The sequence below is a fragment of the Stegodyphus dumicola genome, chromosome 6 (genome assembly GCF_044657685.1).
Source record: "Stegodyphus dumicola isolate Sdum_Otavi_A_Nest chromosome 6, ASM4465768v1".
Classification (NCBI taxonomy): Eukaryota; Metazoa; Arthropoda; class Arachnida; order Araneae; family Eresidae; genus Stegodyphus; species Stegodyphus dumicola.
Window position 1 is genome coordinate 103,499,082 of NC_140773.1, and position 19,724 is coordinate 103,518,805.

At 32.6% G+C, this 19,724-nt stretch overlaps 1 protein-coding gene across 4 annotated transcripts in view; it reads left to right on the top strand.

Moving 5' to 3' along the window:
* Nucleotides 1-19,724, top strand: part of fab1 (1-phosphatidylinositol 3-phosphate 5-kinase fab1) — a 150,432-nt gene that overhangs the window by 10,063 nt on the left and 120,645 nt on the right. For 3 of the 4 annotated variants that reach the window (XM_035371031.2, XM_085818746.1, XM_035371032.2), the window contains one exon: nucleotides 3,431-3,620. The exons of the other annotated variant lie outside the window; for it this stretch is intronic. In XM_035371031.2, coding sequence (XP_035226922.2) covers nucleotides 3,431-3,620 — 190 coding nt within the window. The remainder of the gene's footprint in view (nucleotides 1-3,430; nucleotides 3,621-19,724) is intronic. 4 annotated transcript variants of the gene reach the window in all.

Consider the following 19,724-nt stretch of genomic DNA (forward strand, 5'->3'; position numbering starts at 1 on the left):
GGGAACACCGACTAATTTGTCAATCGAAATTTTTTCGTTTTCAATAACCTCTGTCACTTTCTTCGCTATCGGAAGCGAATTATAATGACGAGGAACTTGTTTTAAATCATGTCAAAGACGGAGCATATCGAGATGAAATACTACATTTGGTAAGGAATTATAAGCCAAATAAAATAAAAACATCTGCGCTGAAGATAAGGATAGTGCTGACAGATCAACTTCCAATTCAGTACGTGCCCGCCGCGGCGTTCCCCCCGCCAGACAGCGTGAAATTGATGAACAGATTTCGGATTTCAAAACATACTTTCGCTTTAGATCCTTTACATATTAACAAATATATATCGGAAATTCTATTTGATATAGTCGAAAGTTTAAGCTTACTTTTATAAAATTGCTCTTACAGTCTGCAAAAAATAATAAGCCAGATCCAATTCGAAAATTAAGGAACAACGCAATCAACATTAACTGAAATAGATAATTTTAGCTTATACGTCCATTATACATAAAACGTGCACGGCAAAACGTATTCTGCACTTGCGCACACTCATATGCGCAGTCGTAAAAGGTCTTACGCGCACGCATAAACGCCTATGCGCATGTGTCAACGCGGCGCATGCGCAGAAAGTTTTTAGTTTTGAGGTCCGGATTATAGATCATTCCGAATTATGGGTGTCCGAATTAACGACTTTTGACTGTATATGTATGTAGTATGTGCACTTTTATGAATTCATTTTAATTTGTTAATTTAAGTTTATCAGCTGAATGTATTTCCATTTAATTTTTTATGCCATATATATACACACATGTACAGTAAGAGCACGGATACATGAAAAATATTTAATAATTGAAAAATCAATCCCAAAAATTTTAAAGATTTTTTTCAAGGCAAATAAATTGCATAAAGTGAATAATTGTTGAGCGGGCAGGAGATTTTCAAGGTTCACTCATCTTTTCAAGGTGAAGTTGCCTCCAAACCTAACTCTTCAATTACTCAATTCGTGTTTCGTCATTTATATACAGTCAAAAGTCGTTAATCCGGATTCGTCGGGACTTCGGCGATAAATATGAAACTGTAATTTATGAAATAAAGAACAATTATGATCTAAAGGGTATCAAAATTTGCAAAAAGAAAAAGCTTAATATTTATTTGTTTACTTTATTAAACTTTTCTTTCAATGTAAGTTGTTTAAGTTTTGCTTCGTTTCATGTGATAATACTTTCTCTTTAATTGTATTAAACAGACATAATTTCTTGTTCAGTTACAAAGTTCCGCCGTTCAAGTCCTATAATTGCTGTGTCAAGAACACCGACTAATTTGTCAATCGAAATTTTTTTGTTTTCAATAACCTCTGTCACTTTTCTTCGCTATCGGAAGCGAATTATAATGACAAGGAACTTGTTTTAAATCATGTCAAAGACGGAGCATATCGAGATGAAATACTACATTTGGTAAGGAATTATAAGCCAAATAAAATAAAAACATCTGCGCTGAAGATAAGGATAGTGCTGACAAATCAACTTCCAATTCATTACGCGGCGGCGCGCCCACCGCCGAGCAGCGTGAAATTGATAAACAGATTTCGGATTTCAAAACATACTTTCGCTTTAGATCCTTTACATATTAACAAATATATATCGGAAATTCTATTTGATATAATCGAAAGTTTAAGCTTACTTTTATAAAATTGCTCTTACAGTCTGCAAAAAATAATAAGCCGGATGCAATTCGAAAATTAAGGGACAACGCAATCATCAACATTAACTGAAATAGATAATTAGATAATTTTAGCTTATACGTCCATTATACATAAAATGCGCACGCGTGAACGCCTCTGCGCATGAGTCAATGCGGCGCATGCGCAGAAAGTTTTTAGGTTTGATGTCCGGATTATAGATCATTCCGAATTATGGGTGCCCGAATTAACGACTTTTGACTGTATAAGGTTAATTTTTGGATTATTAAATATTTTTTCATGTATTTAGATGCTTGCACTTAATTTATGTATGCTTTTTGAATTTGAATGGTATTGCAAATTAGTTCGAAGCAATAATTATTCTTTTAATTTGTTTATAATTGAATTTCCATAATTTAAAATTTAAATTAACTTTATATGAATGAGAAAATGTAATTGTGTATGTTAAATTCAGATTTCATTCCTTGCAGCAATCGCAGAAGAAAATTAATTTTATTTAACTGTACTATTATATATGTGTGTTCATTTCAAAAACTTGATAATTTAGTAATAATAGATTAAACCATCACGGGAAGATATTAAAATTGTGTAAAGAAACCTACTACATTTTGAAATTATGAATCGAAGTTAAAGATTATCCTTTGCTATACTAGTAGTATAGTGAATGAGTTACTTGGTGCACCAACTTCAGCATCATTTAGCCCAGTGTTGTCTTTCAGCTCACTGACTGAATTGCTTGTTTTGGCATAGAAACTCTTAATTTTAATTGTAAAAATTGTTTTTTTAAACTGTTTTTATTTCTGTGTTTTGAAATTTTTAATGAGGATGTTTGGAGTTTTTATGTATCTTTGCCTTGCTGCAAAGTGAGAACTGAATTGATAGAATGAAAGTATATCTCTAATAAAATTTGAGGAAATAAGTTTAAATGAATTTTGGTAAAAAATGTGTATAATTTAATAAATTACACTAGGCCATATAAGGAAGCCATGTTGTGTCTTCATCACAAGTTTTATAAGCCAAAACTCCATATAAAATTTTCCCAAACTCTACTGTGATATTATTACTTATAAGCTAGTGTTCCATATAATTTTCATAACAGAATTAAATTATTAGGACTTCTTTCTTATGCATAATATATAAATTGGTATTGTGTATTCAGCATGATACTTGTCAAAGCATTCAGCCTTGCAATGTCATGAGCTGAAGAAATAAAAAAAACCATACCTCAACTGACAGAATGAGCAGAAAGCAATTTATGAACGTAATAAAAGCTGCCCATTTTATTGTAACTATTCCATTGAAAAATATTACTTTTATGGGAATCTGCCTGTACATAAATAAACTTAATTTTCTGAGAAGTGTAATGTGATTAAAATGTTTACTTTTTAGCAAAACATCAATATTTAAATTTAACCTGTGATATTATTTTGGTCTTTTTACTTAAAATTGACAAGGACGAGTTCTTGAATTCATTTCCATATTTTGTTCGTTTTAATATAAAAATGCTTTTGTAAAATATCTTTATAATTTTATTTAATATTATTAAAATGATGCTGCAGCCTCAGGACTGATCAGTTTGAGATAACTCTCCTGAATTTCCATTATTATCTTTCTGCAAAAATATATATGTATGTACATTGATATATATGTAAATTATATTGAAGAATGCTATTTCTATCCTTTAGAACAGTTTTGCCCCCCCTGTTTAATATAGGCTATGGTTCTGTATATTTTAGAGTTTGCAGAATTACAAAGATAGTGATTTTAAGCAATACTGGATGCCAGATAGCAATTGTAAAGAATGCTATGAATGTGGTGATAGGTTCACAACATTTAGGAGGCGTCACCATTGCCGAGTATGTGGTCAAATATTCTGTCGACGCTGCTGCAGCCAAGAAATTCCGGGAGGTTTAATTGGCTATACTGGTAATATATTTTTTTAATGATAAATGTTGTGCAATAAGTTTGGATTTTTTACCAAAGTATAAAATCATGTTCAATATTAGTGACTAAAATGCATACTTTAATACTTGCTCATTATCCCGTCAACCATGAAACTTTTGCCAAGCAGCACTATTTAGCATCAGTTATGTATGACGTGGTGTCACAGCTTACTTATAGCATATGTGCTGTTATAACCCCTAATGGTTTTTGAATTTAAATCATATTTGTGAGTATTTTCTGATTCATTAACAACTGGTCGAGAGAATTAATGTCTGGCAAAAGGGTAAATCGATTGTAACAGTTGCCTGTGGGAAGTTTGTATTCATAGCGCTTTCAAGCGTACACAGAGCTTTGAGTAAAATCGAAAAACTTAACAAAATACAGTAAAAATTGATAAAAGCCTTTTGCAAAGTAGATCGAGTATTTCCATAGCAGTGGCTATTTGATCGATTATGTAAAAAAAGTGAGGAATGTTTTATTGAAAAAAATTGAAAATAAAAGTGCAGCTCAGAATTCCACTGGAAAAAAATTGGTGCAAGTTTGGCCTAATCATGGATTGATGGTGGACACCTTTCGGGGTCAACAGGATAATACGTTAAATATCCATATTTTTTCGAAAACTGTAATATAAAATAATTGACAGACAATTTAAATTTTATTGTAAAACCTTAAGTTACGTTTTGTTATATTTTTTATGTGAATCAGTCACATTTTTTAATTGCATCTTATTGCGCTGTCAAAAACAATTTTCATAATACAGAACATACCTGCATTTTTCCAAATACTTTGGTATTTTGTATTAAAGTCATATCATTTGGCATTCTGGGGGTACCTTTCCTGTTACTGGGACTGGATTCAAAAATGTGTGTATGTATATATATATATATATATAATAATTTATTTCCTAAACCGTATTGATTAATTGATTATATTATCTCCTAAGTTTAATTAAAGTAGAATTATTTTAAAAGTGTGCATCCATACTGGTAAGTTATATTTTGAAAACATCTTTCAAAATATAACTTACCAGTATGGATGCACACTTTTAAAATAATTCTACTGTAATTAAACTTAGGAGATAATATAATCAATTAATCAATACGGTTTAGGAAATAAATTATTATTAACTAACTTTGCAGCAATTGCGCAAGTAATAATAACTTGTATTCGCACTAAATGGATTTAAGTTCATACAACATTATATATATATATATATATATATATATTGGTGTGTGTGTGTGTGCATATGCACATACACACACATACATATATGCATCTCTGAATCCAGTCCTGATAACAGAAAAGTACCCTTTTTGGTTTGTCTTGCTTTTTTGATGCAAAATGCTGCACATTTGGTTGGTCTTCTTTTGTGCATAGCTTTTTCATTATTTCAGTGGATTTCGTGACTTGTGATTTGCCAAGAGACGAAAAAATGGCTATACTGTTTCTTCAGAGAAGACTAGCATGCAAAATTTTTAAAAAAACTAAAGATTACCTAAAATAAATACACCATAACAGTTGATTGAAATGATTACATAAGAAAGGGACATAGCAATTCCTTGGTATCTCACTCTAACTTTAAAATAGATATATGCAACAAAATTGTAGAAACTTATTCACAGTTAAAAAAATAACATGGGTAGTGTTCTTTATGGACAGTGCATTTTCAGAGAATTTTGTAATGAAATTAGAAAACGTTTCTTTTTGCAGTTCTCAGTCATTTCATTAAGTCAAATGCATGGGAAAAGAAATAAAATAATATGTGCCAGATTGCACCAAAAATGCGTGCTTGTAGTTATAATGAAATGCACCAATATTTCTGTTATTAAAAATAATACCATCCCTAACTATGATTACTGCAAGTGTTTAACAATCTTAGAAGCTTTTTCCTGATTCTTCTAGAGAAGAGTTTTTGTTTTATTTCTTTAGTACACGTGAATACAAATATTGCATATGAAGACAGAACAGATTTCAGTTTCATAAAACTAGATGCATTTCCAGAATTTTTGCGTGTAGCTATGAAATTGAGAACTAGTCATTATGAGAAAAATAATGGAGGAAAATTTTCTGTCTTAATTACGAGGAAAATTTCTTATAAGTTTTGCTACCTCTAGTGCCATCAGTGGTTATTAATCCTCTATCCCCAAACAGAAGAAATTAATATACTTGTAATAATAAAAAAAAAAATGACTATTTTACAGTTTGAGACTAAATTTAATTTTGTATCATCTAGAAAATTCTGCAGGTTTCTGGAGATAAATACACTCTTGGAAGCAAAAAATATATGCACACCAAAAGAATTGCACCACAGTTTCAAAACTCAGTAGTAGTACAGTGTTCGAGTAGATAAACAATTGGTCAAAAACTGGGGTGAAAAAAAGCATTTTATTTGCAAGTAGCAATAGAAAGAATGTGAAAAATCAGTAGGTGGTAAAGCCATCCCTGGCAGCTAGCTATACGAGTCACTATTCTGTTGGGCACGGATTCTGTTAAGCATTCAATGTTTCTCTGCAGTAAATTGTGCCATAAATGGAGCAACTGGTCAAGCAAGTTGGGACATACTTGTACATGGCTGAATTTGCCTGCACAATATGTCCTGGCAGCCATTTGAGGACATTAACACATCAAATACAGTGTTAGGAAAGTCATGCTGTGTGTGGCCAAGAATGTTCCTGCTTGAAAATGGAACCTGGACGAGCTACTATTAAGAAGGCAGTACAATCGGCTGCAAAATATTATCAATGTGCTTACAAGCATTCAAAATACCTCGCAGCACGACTAATGGTAAACGCCTGTTCCAGTTGGCCGCTTCCCAGACTGTCGCACTCTATGTTCTGGCTATGGCCACTCGGTAACAAATGGTACATTGAACCTCTCACTTTCCTTATACATTATGTGTGTTATCATTATTGAGAAGATTCATCGCTGAAGGTCACATTTTCCCATTCAAACACTGTCTATCTTGAGTGAAAGCGGCACCTTGCAAGACAACACTGCTTATGGTGGAATGTTAATGGCAAGCATCTTAATGGAAATTTGAAATCTGAATCCAACGTCACTTAGTATTCTGCAAATTGTATCCCTAGGTACCCCAAATCCCTGCATGTTGGCAAATGGCATTGAATTGATGGTAGAGTAACTGTTGGTGCAGACATAGCAGCTTTTCTGGTTACGCATTGGTGGCCCGGGGGCCTTCTGTGCCACTAGACTGGCTGACTATGCCTTCGCTGAGCCATTGGTTCCAACCACAGACAAGGACCATAGCACTGCGACCAATATGCCAGCTGATTCATCTGTTCAACCAACCCACCTCTTTCAGCCCTGTGATCTGACCCCTGTCAAAGTCTGATAACTATTCCTAATGCCATCAAGTGTGTCTTAAAGGCATCTGTTATTACATTGTCGTGTATTTAAATTATCACAACAGCTCCTCACTCACTGCACCTATTCTTTTAGATTCTATCAGCTGCATAGGCATGTGTTGCATTGCTCCCGATGCTGATTAATGCTGCTAGTTTAATCATTTACACAATTCACTAAACTATATCTGCATGTAGTGTTTTATAGTCGTGGGTCAGTTTTTTTCTTGGTGCATATATTTTTTTGCAGCAGAGTGCAAATGAAGCATAAGAAAATTCCATTAAATTGCATAGGTACCATTTTGTGTTTAGAAAACTCCTTTTTTCTCAAAATCATGTGGTTTATTTGTAAAGAACAGTAAAGTACTGTTTGTCAGTTTCCACAGAAGTGAACTACAGACTGTTCAGAGAATTTTAAAATGGTCTGAAGAGCGGAAAGTCTGGTGAATGTGGGGGATGTCACAAAATATCCCATCCATATTTGGCAAGTCTTTGTTTGACATTCATCAAAATGCAAGGCCAAACACTGATTGAAGTAACTTCTAGAATTAGTCAGTTCTAGGTGCTTTGCTTTAATTTCTTTTAAAACTGCAATTTTGGGAGTAGCATTTTTCCAACTAAATCATGTGATTTGGGTGGCAACATTTATAATATGCAATTCTTTAATAGTCCCACCATACACAAAGATTTGCTTTTTTGGAAATGCAGCCCATTTCTCAGTGTTACTAAAGTTCATCTGCCTTACCTGATGATTTTGTTTCTTGATTTTGTTTCACCCTGTATATTATTAAATTTTAATTTCAAACTATGCATTATATGTATACCATGTATTATATTGTTATATTGTATACACATCTCATTTCAAGTAATGAGCAATTTCAAAAAAAGGAGATTCTTTATTTTGTTTTACCGAAGAATTGCATCTTGAAATTTAAGCAAGCATTTTAAGCTCTGTTAATGTATGAGGTACGTATATACCACAGGGGTTTACATACACAGTCCTTTTCAAATGATCATGTACTGCACGTTTTTTGGAATAGCTAGTCTTTCTGATAGTTCTTGAACTACATAACATTGATTTTCAGACATAACTTCTTTTAGTAAGTCCTTGTTTGTAGTGGATGGTCTACCCAGAGTGAGCATTACCTTCAAGGCTGAAATTTTTATATTTTAATTTCTCAAATTACCTTAACTGTGCCACCAGAAACAGCATTTTGTCCATATACATGACAAATTTTATGAGCAATCTAGCTAGATTTTTTCCCCCTCTGTTTTAAATAAAAGAGCATAATGTGACAGCGCTGCACTGAAACAAATACTATGTTATAACATATGCTAGAGTTACGGAACATGAGCAGAAAAGACCGTATTTACACATTCCCTTAGCAGTAACAAAATTATAAGAAGAAAAATTTCATTTGAAAAAGCTGCAAAACTTTCCAGAAGTATCCTGAAAGTATCTTCAAAAGCGTCCAATTTTGTGAAACATCTTTGTATGTCTGACAGCCAAAATTCCATGCAAATTTTTGCTTACTTTTCTCCCTAATTTTCTTCTTTCCTTCTACAGTTATTTTCAATGCTCACACAAGAAAATTAAGATTTTTCAATTGCTAGACTTCCATCAATTTTGAATTCTTGTCAATTTTTTTAGAATATCAATTACATGAATTGTGTTTCAGCTGAAGACAGCTTTTCATTTTCTAGTCATTTTAACTATAAATAAAGCGAAGTCCAAAAAATAACTATTTTAATTAGAAGATTTTTTTGCTAAATGACAAAGAAATAAAACAGTCCAGCAGTGTTTATTCTGTAACCACCGAGAGACCCGATTCTTATATCGACTGAAACAATCTAAATCATTTTAAAGATCATGTTTTTTTATACAATCTATAACGCGAGAGAAAAATTAGCTTCTTCAAACATTCTTTCTAAGAGAATTAATATAAAAATTTATATTTATATATATATTTTTAAAGCTGGGACTTGAACCAACTGTCAAACTTTTAAAGTTTAATTTACATGGTGGTTATAATTAAAGTTCCACTTTGTCATGGTCATAAAAGAAAAACTACCAGACCAAATGTTATCACACTTAGGAATCATGTAAAGGAGGTTATGGGAATTTATTTTCCACAGGAAAAAAAAAAAAAAAAAAAGAGTTCAAAAACTCACCATCCGGGAAAAATGTCACTGTATGCAATATTGTTAAATGAAATAAGACATGAAAACATCGGTTTAAAATGTGTTTAATCATTTCCAAAATGTGTTACAAAGCATGTTCAATGTAGCGTCCAGTATTTTCCGAAAGCAAGTTAAATCCTGTTACTGCACTCTCAACAGCAGCTCTTAGAATATCAGGAGGAATGTTACAGACATGTCGGTGTATCACATTTTTCATTTCTGCCAAATTGTTTAGATTATCACCATAAACAGTGCTTTTGAGATAACCCCTTAGCTAAAAGTAACAGAGGTTGAGGTCTAGTGGGAAGAGAAGAAGTGTTGGCCTATAAGACGTTCATTCGTGAAATGTTGCCTAAGTAACTGTGCGACACATTTTAGGTGGGGCCCAGCCCCGCATAAAATCGTAATATCTAAAATGCCACGTTACTGCAGTTCATGTATCACGAAACATTTTAACATTGACTTTAAGTGATCTGCAATCACAGTGGTCCAGCTGCCGACTGCTATTCAGAGAAAAAGTATTCAGTTATGAAACTAGCTGTCGTTCCTCACCAAACGATGTGGAATGACTGCTATGCAATCAAATGCAATAGGAGAATGCAATGGAACTAGGTAGATAACATGAGGGATTTCTTTGGCCCAAATCGATTAAAAGCGTTTTGAATCAGTATCTTCATGTTTTAGGGCCGCATTCAGGCTTCAAAAATTACAAATTAGCAATCTGTAAGAAAACGATTTCACACTTGTGCGAGTGATTTGCTATCTCACATTTTCTAATCACTAATTCGTGGTTTTCACGGACGAATTTCTCCCTTACACGGATGGCGCACTCGACTTTTATCACCTTTAAATGGTAATTTGCTTACTTGAAAGTTTCTTAAGGGTATACAACATATTAAAGCCGTGTAACAAAAGTTTAAGTTAGATTCTAAACCATATTTCGTTTAATAATATTGCATTTCCCCCCTGCGCCATTTCCCCCCTGGTGGTGAGGTTTCAAACTTCCTTTTTTTTTTTTTTGCGAAAATAAATTCCCATGACCTCCTTTACACTGTTACAAAGTTTGATAACATTTGATCCAGTAGTTTTCCTTTTATGACTGTTTCAAAGTGAAACTTTAATTATAACCACCCTGTGTATTATTAAATTTTAATTTGAAACTATGCGTTATATGTATACCATGCGTAAGATTTTCGCTTTTATGGAAAGAATAAAAAATCAAAGCAAGTATAGTTAGGATAATGGACCAAAACTGAAAAAATTTATTCTCCTTTCGAAAATAAAATATTGAAACTTCGACCTTGATTTTATTGGATTATAGAAATATTCAATTTGACTTATCTTCTAAGTCCTAGTTCCGACAACAATTCCGTCAAAAATTTCGAATTACTGAAGCTGAAGTAAAAGGTTTAGTATATAATCTCTGTATGTTAATAAAGTGATCAGAGTGTAATAAAAATATATTATAGAATTTACGCTGGTCCAATTTTTTTAAATGCACAACATGTAATGGAAGAGAAGGCTTGTAGAGATCTGTTTTTGACATGCCTCTAAAAGTAGATGTCATATTCCTTTTGTCTCTTCACTGTCAAAAAACTTTCCTTTGAGAGGCAACTTTAGTTTTTGGGAAAGAAAAAAAACCACAAGAACATAAATTTGAAGAACATGCAGGACGATTGAGTACAAATACTTATTTTTTGAATACAAGCGGTTCTCCGATTGGTATTGAATAATGAAAAGCTGCATTGCCATGCAGTACAAAACATTTGGAATACATTTGCTAACTGAATAACGTAATATTAAAAGTCATCTGCTTAATTCACAGCCATTTACAAGTCAACTACTCGAGCAATTGCAGAATTGTTTTGATTTTGAGCTTGTAAGACAAACCTAATATCACTGGATTTAAATACTTCTTTAATCTTCCGAGAACATTCCGTCTTTAGCTCATATTCCAAGAATATTAAGTGAATGCAATTATTGCAAAAGAAATTGAATAAGTCATTTGCACTACCTTGGTAGTTTACTAACTAAGTTTACTAACTTGTCTGATAATACAACAATATTTTAAATATTTACAAATAAAATATTTAATTGGAGCCTCACCAGTTACCTAGGATTTGAAGATTGTTAAATGCTAATTGTTTGTTGCGAAGCCTAACCCAGGCTGCATGGTTGGTTTTCGTAGCTTTTTAGATTCTCTTTACAAAGGTTCTCTATGAAAGCATCTTAACCAAATAGCTCCCATCTTCTTTCTATGTTCAAATAACCAACTAACCTAGTTTAAACATGATTTCCAAATGAAGTTACTAGCAAAACCTGAATACTCATTAAAAATAATATAGCTTTTGTTAGCATTTAATTAGTTCCTTTATAAAAAACACATTCCGTCAAACATTAATTGTTAAATACTTGCTTTATTCAGAAACATTACCGTCAACATTACTGCTCAAAAACTTACAGTTCAAAAATATTATCGTTCTGAAAAAAAAAACTGTTGTTGCCAATCGGGAAAATACATTCTAAATAAAATTAATACGTTGTGTTTACATTTGGGCATCCTGACTTAGTTACGACCTCGGAACATTAAGAACTTATATTTAAAAAATTAAATCTGTAATATTAATGTTTATAGTTCGAAAGTCTTTAGCTGTCATATAGATTCACTGTCGTTTTCTATTCTTTTTCCGTGTCCTAGTTTTAGTAAAATGCGGCGTGTTGTTATCCTTATCCTCAGTAACACTAATGTCATCACCATCATCATCGTCTTCTTCTGATTCAGCTTGACACTGCCATGACTTTAATTGGCTCACATGAGCTGTCATACTAAAGAAATGTCCTTTCACCTTCTCTTCTAATTGAGTCACTCTATAGGTATCACTTGGTAAAACTTCTGTAACTACCAAAGGTCCTCGATACTTTTGTTGTGTTTTGGTTGATTCTCCAGTTGATTTAGGTACTCTTCTCATAACTACTATTTCTCCTCATTCGAATGTTAAAGAATTACTTTTCTTCTTGTCATAATTTGCTTTCATTTTCATCTGCATATCTTGAATTCTCTTTCTAGCTTCATTCTGTAAGATTACTGGATTCTCCCATTCATCTGCGTCTTCATCTGTAGTCATCCTCATCAATCCGTCGTTAAATTTTGGTGAATAACCGTGAAGCATTTCGAAAGGAGTTTTATTTGTAGTCTTATATATCATATTGTTTAGATTTCTTTCCCATTCCTTAATCGTTTTGTCCCAGTCTCTCTGATTCGGATTTTCCATACCCGTTTTAATCGTAGCCAAAATTGTTCGATTTGCTCTTTCCACCATTCCATTACCACTTGGATGTTGAGTTGAATTGAGTTTATGACTGATTCCATTATTTTGACAGTACTCTCGAAATTCCTTCACTGTGAAACATGTTCCTCTATCGCTGATAATTTTTTCTGATAACCCAAAATCATCTACAAAACTCTTCAATGCGACTAACACATACTTGGTTGCAGTACTTTTCATAGGATATAAGCGTGTAAATCTTGTAAAATTATCAATTATTACAAATAATTCTGTATTTCCTCTTGAACTTTTTACGAATGGTCCTAAATGATCTATATGTATAATTGCAAAAGGTCTTCTACCAGGTCTAATTGGATGCAGTACTCCTTGTTTCTTACCACTAGGCATTTTATTTACTAGGCATTCGAAACACATCGAAATGTGACGCATAACATATCGTTTCATTCCTTTAAACCAGTATGATTCCTTGATTTTGGCAACAGTTCTGTCTGCTGAAAAATGTCCCAAAAGATCGTGAAATTTTACTACAATACCTTTTCTCATCGACTTAGGTATGACATATAACAATTTCTCCTTTTCCTGATCTTTCACTTTACGAAACAATCGATTATTCTTCAAGACTTAATTTTCAGTTACATATTTCTCTGCATTCATTCTATCATTTATCTTTTTCTTTAAAATGTCTATTAATTTGCGTAATTCTGGATCTGAATGCTGAATCATAAGAATTTGTTCATCTATCGTTAGCGTTAAACAAACTTCCAAGTTGTTTTCAATTATAGAGTTTCTTCTGGCTGATCAGCCCACCAGCGGCCGAGCGGTAAAGTCGCTGAACACTGGTAGTTCGGTCCGAGGTTCGATTCCCGCGAACAGGCTGGCTGCATGGGTGTTTTCGTGGTTTTCCCCATGTGTAACGTGTATACGAGCTAGTTTCCCTTAGAAAGTCCTCCACGAAGGCATCCCTCCCCTTAGGCAGATAGCCCTAGTGTGCTTTGCCATAATTAAATACACACACACACTTCTGGCTGATCAACTGGCGATTGGCTCAATGCATCTATGTGACTCATTTTTTTACCTTGTCTGTGCTTTATTTCAAGATTGTATTCCTGGATCAGATTACTCCACCTTGCTATCTGAGGATTTGAAGTTTTCTTCGCGTTTAAATAAACTAAAGCTTGGCAGTCTGTAATTACCGTAAATCGGATCCCAATTAAAAATTGTCGAAGTCGTGTCAAAGTCCAAACTATAGCCATTAATTCTAATTTGCTTCAATGATAATTCTTTTCTGTTTCTGTTGTCCCTTTACATAAACTAAATGCCACTTTCTATCTTCACCTTTTTGCAACAGCATTTCTGCCAGCCCTTTGTTGCTCGCATCTGTGTGCACTTCAGTCTCTGCTTCGGGATTATATAATGCTAGTATTGGTTCATTAGTTAAATCATCCTTTAAAGTATTGAATGCTTCTTGCTGATCTTCGTTCCAACGAAATGTTTCATCCTTCCTCGTCAGTCTCGTTAGCGACTCAGCTTTCTCTGCATATTTCGGTACAAACCTTCTAAAGAAACTTGTAAGACCTAAAAATTGTTTAACTTCATGTTCATTGGTTGGTTTAGGAAAGTTTAATTTGGCTCGTACTTTTCTTGGTCCAGGTTGCATACCATTTGATTTTATTAGAAATCCCAAATACTCAACTTCATCTTTTCCAAATTCGCATTTTGTCGGTTTCAATGTCAGCATTGCTTCTCTCAATCTATCAAACAATTTCCTAAGTTTTTCCATCAATTCTTCCCAAGATTTAGCCGGAATTAATATGTCGTCCAAATAGCACAAAACGTCTTTATTAAGCAATGGACCTAAAACTTGATTCATAAGTCTCTGAAATTCTGCAGGTGCATTAGCTAACCCAAAGATCATACGTTCAAATTGACCAGTATCATCTGGAGTGATGAAAGCTGTTTTCAGTTTCGCTTCTTCAGTTAAAGGAATCTGCAAATATCCATGAGCTAAGTCCAGTGTAGTGAAAACTTTACACTCACTAAGACATTCAAGAAGATCATCTATACTAGAGAGTAGAAATTTATCTTTAACAGTTTGCGAATTCAACTTTCTATAATCTATCACTAATCGTAATTCATCTGTTTTTTTCTTTACGAGTAAAACTGGACTAGCATACGGAGATCTTGTTTCAGTAACAATTCCATATTTCTTCCATTCATTTATTATCTTCTTTATAGAAGCACGCTCTTCGGCATTGGTTTTATACGACTTCATGCAAATAGGCTTACTCACTTCAATTTCTTTAATATCCATTTTTGTTAAGTTTGTACACCCTAATTCCTCCATATTTAATGCAAAACAATCTCGATACTCATTTATCAAATCTAAAACTTCCTGTTTTCTTTCTAGCGTAGCATTATTATTAACTTTAATTTCTTCTAAAGTAATCGGTCTCCTAAACTTCTTAATTTCATTTATTATCAGTATTTCCTTTTGACTTGAATTTTCAGTTTTCTGATCTGAACTTGGTTCAACTAATTCTGCTACTTCCGCTCTACCGATACATTGATTCTCTTTCAAAATTAGTTTTCGATCGCTGTAGTTAGTGACTTATATCACTGTTTCTCCCTGTATTACTTCCAATAATGAGCCCAACTCATCTTCCGATCCACTTATTAAAACATAACCTTTATTTATTTCATCAGTTTTAACTTTAACGAAATTAACCGTATTACTTTCGATTTGAGTTTCTTGGAAAGCCTTCAGTTTAATTCACGGAGTGTTGCTATCATTTTGCAACTGTGAAAATGCGCAGTCATTAGCATAGCGTATGTGCAAGGTATTACCTATCTTGGCGTATGCAATATGCGGTAAATCAATCCATGTTCGACCAACTAATAAGTCGGATGATTGCGTTTCATCTCCTATAATTAGAACTGTAATGTCCTTTCCTTCCACATTATCAATCTCTAAGTTAACAGTTACTTTTCCCAATGTTCTAGCGGCTGGTTTATTCTGGTTCCCAAAGCCAAACAATTCCTCCACATCAGGTTTTATAATAAGATTCAGTCTCTTAGCCGCAGACTGTTTCAATAAACACGAACTAGAACTCGTATCTATGATTGCAGTAATTTCTTCTCCATTATTGATGCAAGCATACTTTAAATATACAGCTGGTGAAACACCTGAATTCTGGTTCACGGATAAATTATCTTTAACATTTGTCAAGTCTGGATTCTTAGACGTACACTTTTTAAAAGTATGACCCTTTTCATTACATTTCCTGCAAATAATTTCTTTTTTAGGCTGAGGACAATCCGTCGCTATATGTCCATAATCATTACAATTGAAGCATTTCGGCTCACCCTTTTCATTGCGGATGCCAGGATTATATTCCCTTTTCCTTTCATCTGTTTTATAAAATTTATCTCTCAGATTGTATTTATTATCAAAACTGTTTTTAAAATCCACTTTGAAATTACCATCTGTCTGCATGGAACCTTTAACATTTCTTTGTCTTGAATACTGATTATAGGATCCTTCATAAAATTTAGAACCAGATTTGGGCTTAGAATTATGCCTAAAAGTTTTATTTTCTACTTGAAGTACTTTTATCCCTGCCCGAATATTTTCATATTCATCTAGTTTTTCAGCCAACTCTTCAGGATTAATGAATTTAGACCAATCATCAATGAAATGGTCTCGGATAGCGGCGGGGACCCTTTTCTTTAATTGATCAGTAATAATAAGTTGTTTTAAAGAGTCAAAATCTGTTACATTTAATCCAGCAAGCCACTCTTCAAAATAATTTTTTAATTCAAACGTGAAGTCCTTCCACGTATTACGCAATGTTTTAATATGATCTTCGAACTTTTGCCGAAACTGTTCAGGGCTTAACTTAAATTTTCTCAGTAGCAGTTGCTTAACGTGCTTATAGTCGTTAGCTTTCTCTTCTGATTCACGGGCAGTTAATTGAGTTATTTCATAAGGCAATAGACCCAACAGCTGAGAAACCCAGTTTTGTTCTTCTAACCCAATATTTCATGCCTGTCTCTCAAATAAAACTAAATAAAAACTTATATCACCTTCATTCAAATCATACTTATGCATTAATTTACTCATATCACAAATATTACTTCTACTAACATTAGAAGAAACAGAATCATTTACATTACTACTTCTGATTTCCGCTTCTATTTTCAATTTTTCAAGTTCAAAAGTTCTTTGCTTATCTCTTTCTATAATTTCCATTTCAAATGCTCTTTGCTTATCTTTTTCTAAAATTTCTAACTTTTCCCTGTCTAAACGATCATTTATAATTCTATCTAGCATTTGTTTAGTAAAGTCTTAATTCTTACTATTCAAAATCATATCTCTTAAGCCTACAATTTTAATATCAGGAGGGACATCTACATCAAGTTCCAAAGCAAGTTCTTTTAAATCACATTTTTTGCCTCTTGCCAAATAAGCCATCTTAGACTTCAATTTTCAAATACTAATACAATAATTATACTTAAGTTCTTTCCGTTTAATACTTAGACATAACATGAACAGTTTATAAATTCACGTACCTTTCTACTTTCAGTTTTGGCGAGTTTCCACATTCAGTTTAGGATTAGCGTACGTTAAGGCAATATGTTGTTAAATCTAGATAATAATTCTAGTTTATCTCACTTCTGAAATGTTAGCATTTAATTAGTTCCTTTATAAAAACACATTCCGTCAAACATTAATTGTTAAATACTTGCTTTATTCAGAAACATTACCGTCAACATTACTGCTCAAAAACTTACAGTTCAAAAATATTATCGTTCTGAAAAAAACTGTTGTTGCCAATCGGGAAAATACATTTTAAATAAAATTAATACGTTGCGTTTACACTTTCTAATCGGGAGTAACATGAAAGATATGGCGCCAATAATTGAATTGCTGTTATGGTACGCTGTTTCTAAACTTAGATGGTCATTCCTTAATTAAATATAATTGAATTGTAACTTCTACTAGAGCTGATGGTAAGAATTAAAGTGCAAATAAATAATATTGTGTGCAATTTTGATTAATGTAAAATTAGAAATATTTGCATTCAGACAGAAAATTTTTTGAAATATTTGCAATTACTTTATAAGAAGGATTTATTAATAACCGTAATAATTACTTATTATATTACTGATGATTAGAATTCAGTTCTGGACAATTACATTCTAAATTAGAATTTTAAGGATATAATGAAAATACGCTACGCATAAAAATACATTTTAGGATAAAAAATGAGTTGATTTTTTATGCTTAAAAACTTCTTAAATTCATTTAATAAACATCGTACCCTCGTTGTTAATTGAATCCAGAATTTGGGTGTCGTTTATATAATTATGCTTACTTGTCCACAGAATGTGTTGACTTATCCAGCCATTAAGTAGCTGCAGATCGTTTCTACATAACCATTGAACTTCCATTAATTCGGTCTCTAGAGGGTTTATATCATATGTTTATATCATTATGTTTATATCATAATTTGACTTTTATAAAAATGATTATTCTAAATCTTATGTTTCTATAAAAATATACTGTGCTTTAAAAATGTGAATGATAGTATCAGCCGCTCTTTCAGCCACTTCATAAGCAACAGCTTGTTTAGAAATAAATGATGCAGTTAATGTCATAAAATATTTTCGTAAAATTCAAATGAACATCAAACGAAAGTTCTCAGTTCTAGACAATTCGATTTAAACGAAGTTAAAGTAAAGTAGCAGACGATAAAACGCCGAAAATAAAAATTTACTCTTACAATTTTTTTTTTTTTTTTTTTTTTTTGTAAGGAAGAAAGAGTGAAATTAAAAAAAATAGTTTACAAATTTGAATAATATCATCTATAAATAGCTTTTCATATAGTATTAATAAATATTTATTACACATCATTGAAGGAAAAAATTTATATAATTAATTCTCCGTAAAATTTTATTTGAAATTTAAGGTTAAAATTAGCTGTGGCAATTCACTGTAACAAAAATCCAATCAATCACATTTGGCGTTATTATCACTCAAAAAAAAGATGCCAAATTTCAAAACGCGAAAATATGTAAATTCATGTATATCTTAATAAATTTTGAATAAAAAAGTCTAATTTTTTGCAGGTATGCTTAGAAATACACCTACTTTAAGATGATGGTAAAAATTTTATAGGTTATAATTCAAAAGTTTTTTCGAAAAATTTAAAAAAATTATTTAAAAATAGAAATTAAAAAATAAAACACAAAAAATGGATAAATTTTATTTGGAATGAACCTAAATTTTGAAATGTGAAAGGAAAAATAATAAAAATTTAATAACAAAAAGAGATATTAATAAATATTTACCAAATTCAATTAAAATTAACATTGAGGAGCTAAAATTTTGAGAGCTATAATTTTAAAAACTACTAGTACGATTTTTACAAAACTTGGTATTCTGGCATAATTTGAGTCGTAGAATCGAAATATGGGAAAAAATTGGTATGTTATTTCAGAAAAAGTCCGATTTTGTGTCAAAATACCTATGTTAGAATAGTGCTATATATAAATCTAATATATATCCTATAGCGCGCTTTTGAGACATGAAAAACACAGTTTGAATTTTGTCAATCGTCCCAGTAGAACAGGAGATATAGTTCTGTCCCCCCTTTTTTTTTAGCAGTGTGCCTCTGGTAATTTATCTATGGTGAATAACTATGGCTTTCATATTTGGCACTGTTAGCCTGTTTTTGGTGTGAAGGTATAGTTTGAAATTGATGATAATACTAACACCTAAAGTCTGATTTTTGTTCAACATTAAAAAGAAAATAAGTGGCCCAAAATTTGAGTCCTTCAAATAATTATTATTAATTGCTTTGGGAAAGTTAAAGAAGCATGTTAAAAAAAATAAAGGAAGTTAAAGAAGCATGTTAAAAAAATTCGTCACCAAGCTGTGGCGGTCCTGCAAGTCACTTGTACCGGTATTCTGCAACATGTGCAAGATACCCTGGGTGTTCCCGTGTCGACCAGAACCATTTCCCATCGATTGGTTGAATGTGGCCTGCACTCACGGCGTCCGTTAAGAAGACTGCCATTGACCCCACAGCATAGACGCTGACGTTTAGAATGGTGCCAGACTGCAGCGATGGGGATGACAGAATGGTAAAACGTTGTGTTCTCAGATGAGTCACGCTTCTGTTTATCCAGTGACAGTTGCCGCATATATGTGTGGCGTTGACGTGGAGACAGATCTATTCCGGCAGTAATCTGTGGAA